This window comes from Sminthopsis crassicaudata, chromosome 1 (genome assembly GCF_048593235.1).
Source record: "Sminthopsis crassicaudata isolate SCR6 chromosome 1, ASM4859323v1, whole genome shotgun sequence".
NCBI classification, from domain to species: domain Eukaryota; kingdom Metazoa; phylum Chordata; class Mammalia; order Dasyuromorphia; family Dasyuridae; genus Sminthopsis; species Sminthopsis crassicaudata.
In genome coordinates this window covers 3,309,562-3,313,129 of record NC_133617.1, presented here as the reverse complement: position 1 = coordinate 3,313,129, position 3,568 = coordinate 3,309,562, and the positions used below count along the sequence as shown (strand labels likewise).

The window sequence follows — 3,568 nt, the reverse complement described above, 5'->3', positions numbered from 1 at the left end:
ACAAGAAGACACACACTGTCTGTATCTACCAAGAAAATGTTTAAAAATTCATATAAATTCAACAATAGCAATTGTTGAAAGGTGGTAACTGCAGCTCTTCAACTTGAGTTGCTTCCCAACACAACACAGGCAAAATCTGGATGTCTGATGTTAAAGGTCTCCACTGTCTAAGCTTTCTGTCCTTACTGATTAGGTTAAGAAGAAAAGGTGACATCACTTATGTAAAAGAAATAAAGAGAACTTGAACCAAAGTCAACCAGTGATCAAGGGCAAGAATAGTTTTGATCTGGCCAGTGTACCAAGTAACTTACAGGTGACTGTGTCATCCATTAAAGAGAGAATGGGATTTTGCATCCTATGGTAACAGAATCCTATGCTGCAGCTCTCCTGACTATTTCCTGCTGTGGGAATGTAGAGAACTGTTTTAATTTAAATTTTAAAGCCTTGTTTGTCTCCTGCAGATGCTGAGCAGTGTCAGAAGTGCCCAGAGGATGAATATCCCAATGAGCAGAGAGATAGATGCCTCCCCAAGATCGTGACCTTCCTGGATGTGAATGACCCTTGGGGGAAGGCAGTGACAGCTGTAGCTCTTTCACTCTCATTGCTCACAGCCCTGGTTCTGTGGGTCTTTGTGAAATTCCAAGACACTCCCATAGTCCAAGCCAATAACAGGAACCTCAGCTACCTGCTCCTCACCTCCCTTTCCTCCTGCTTCCTCTGCTCCTTGCTCTTTGTGGGCCGTCCCACCACTGCTTCCTGCCTTTTCCGACAAACAGTATTTGCAGTTGTGTTCACAGTGGCTGTTTCCTCCATTTTGGCCAAAACCATCATAGTGGTTCTGGCTTTCAGGCTTACAGGACCAGGGAGCAGGATGAGGATATTCATTCATCCTAGAGTGCCCTACTGTGTTGTTCTCATCTGCTCTGGAATTCAGGGGCTTTTCTGTGCCATCTGGTTGGGGACCTCTCCCCCCTTTCCAGAAGCAGACACACACTCTGAATCCAGGTACATCATCCTCACATGTAATGAGGGCTCCGCCTTTGCATTTTACTGTGTTCTGGGCTATATGGGCTTTCTGGCCCTGGGCAGCTTCACCATAGCCTTCCTGGCCAGGAACCTGCCTGATGCCTTCAATGAAGCCAAGTTCATCACTTTCAGCATGCTGGTGTTTTGCAGTGTCTGGATCTCTTTCCTCCCCACATATCAGAGCTCCAAAGGGAAAGCTGTGATGATTGTGGAGATCTTCTCCATCTTGGCCTCCAGCGCTGGGTTACTGGGCTGCATTTTTATTCCCAAATGTCTTGTGATTCTTCTGACATCATGGGAAAATACCATAAAACAGAACAAGAATCAAAGGCCTTCCAGGAACAAGGATTTTTCTTTTTTTAAATTTGACATCTTTATTTGCCCCAGTTTCATGTAAAACACTAATTTTATCTTTATATTTAAAGCTTTGACTTTCACATTCTCTCCTTTCTTCCCCAACCCCAGAAGCATCGAGCTTCCACATGTGCAGTTATATAAAATATTTTATAAATGTCATAATGCCTACATGCATCATTCCTTGGCTTAATAAAAAGAATATATATATATATTTATATTTGAACCTGTGTTACATCATCACTTTCATCATAAAGCCCTTGAGAGTAGTTTTGGATCATTGTGTTGTTGAAAAACAAAGTTATTTGCAGGTGACCAGTCTGCTATATTGCTTGACTTTGTACTCATTACCTTTTAGTTTTCATATTTTCATGTATATGTTTCTGGATTTTTCTGGTCATTGCACATAGAGAATCATCAAAGTATTCCATCACAATTACATACCACAATTTCTTCAATCATTCTGCATTTGATGGGAATTCTCTCAATTTCCAATTCTTTCCCCAAGAAAAAAAGTGACATCCAGATTTTTGTACATATATTTCCTTTTCCTTTTTTCTTAATCCCTTTTGGGTTTCAAGCCATGTTAGTTTTAGGTGGATGAATTTGCCTAATTTTATGGCCTTTTCAACATAGATCATATATTTTAATTGATATCAATAGGGAACTGGCACATATGTTAAAACATTTCATTCCTTTATCTATACATTTGAGAAGAGCTGCTACATCAATGAAAGTTGCTTCAAAATTGTTTTCACAATGACTGTTGCTAACTGTATTTCTCCCATTCATTCCATTTTTTTTTCAATTTATTCCTCATCAAAGGAGGTTACTTCTCACCACACTTTTCACAATATCCCTTCTTTTCTCACCCTACCCCCTTCTCATATTCATTTTCCTCCTACTATCTTCCAAAATAATATGGATCTCTACATCTATTTCGTCTTACAACCAGTTTGACTGATTGTAATATTGACTCATTCTCCCTCCCCTCATTCATTCCCCTCTATTAAATGCTGTGTTTCCTCTTTAATAGAAGATAATTTATGCCATTCTACTTCTCCTTTTCCCTTCCTCCCAATTCATTCCTCCAGCCCTTTAATTTAATGAAATTTCTTTCAAAAAGGATTCTTTCGATCCGCCGAGGACAGGAGTTGACTCTGTTGTTCAGTGTGTGTGTCGCCTTCGCCACCGCTTGACAATGCAGATCTTTGTGAAGACCTTGACTGGCAAGACCATCACCCTTGAAGTGGAGCCCAGTGACACCACTGAGAATGTCAAGGCCAAAATTCAGGACAAGGAAGGTATTCCCCCCGACCAGCAGAGATTGATCTTTGCCGGAAAGCAGCTGGAAGATGGGCGAAACTTGTCTGACTACAACATCCAGAAAGAATCCACCCTGCACTTGGTCCTTCGTCTTAGAGGTGGGATGCAGATCTTCGTGAAGACCTTGACTGGCAAGACCATCACCCTTGAAGTGGAGCCCAGTGATACCATTGAGAATGTCAAGGCAAAGATCCAGGATAAAGAAGGCATTCTCCCAGATCAGCAGAGATTGATTTTTGCCGGAAAGCAGCTGGAAGATGGTCGCACCCTGTCTGACTACAACATCCAGAAAGAATCTACCCTGCACTTGGTCCTTCGTCTCAGAGGTGGGATGCATATCTTTGTGAAAACCTTGACTGGAAAAACCATCACCCTTGAAGTGGAGCCCAGTGACACCATTGAGAATGTCAAGGCCAAAATTCGAGACAAAGAAGGCATTCCCCCAGACCAGCAGAGATTGATCTTTGCCGGAAAGCAGCTGGAAGATGGTCGCACCCTGTCTGACTACAACATCCAGAAAGAATCCACCCTGCACTTGGTCCTGCGCTTGAGGGGAGGTGTCTAAAATTCCCTCAAGTTTCTTTCAAGCTTTTGAGTAATTTCACTGCACTTTTCTTTCAATAAAGTTGTTGCATTCCCAAAAAAAAAAAAAAAAAAAAAGGATTCTTTCATATTCATATTCAATTCACACCTATGCACTCTGTTTATACTCACTCCTTCTAACTTCCCTAATAATGGGAAAATTTCTCATGAATTACATGGAAGAATGTCAACAGATAAATCAGGTAAAGTCTCTTATCATTTCCACTTGCTGATTAATTACTTGTGCTTTTCCTGAGTCCTGTAAGTGAAAGTCAAATTT

The 3,568-nt window shown here is 41.2% G+C and overlaps 1 protein-coding gene across 1 annotated transcript; it reads left to right on the top strand.

The window, feature by feature from the left end:
* Positions 1 to 2,511: 2,511 nt before the first annotated feature.
* Positions 2,512 to 3,367, top strand: LOC141556259 (polyubiquitin-B-like). The gene has a single exon (XM_074290102.1). It carries the CDS (start codon positions 2,582 to 2,584, stop codon positions 3,269 to 3,271), a length of 690 nt encoding a protein of 229 aa, XP_074146203.1. The 5' UTR covers positions 2,512 to 2,581; the 3' UTR covers positions 3,272 to 3,367.
* The last annotated feature ends 201 nt before the right edge of the window (positions 3,368 to 3,568 follow it).

Coding starts and splice junctions, on each gene's coding strand:
- LOC141556259 (XM_074290102.1), top strand. CDS start 2,582: ATGCAGATCTTTGTGAAGACCTTGACTGGCAAGACCATCACCCTTGAA.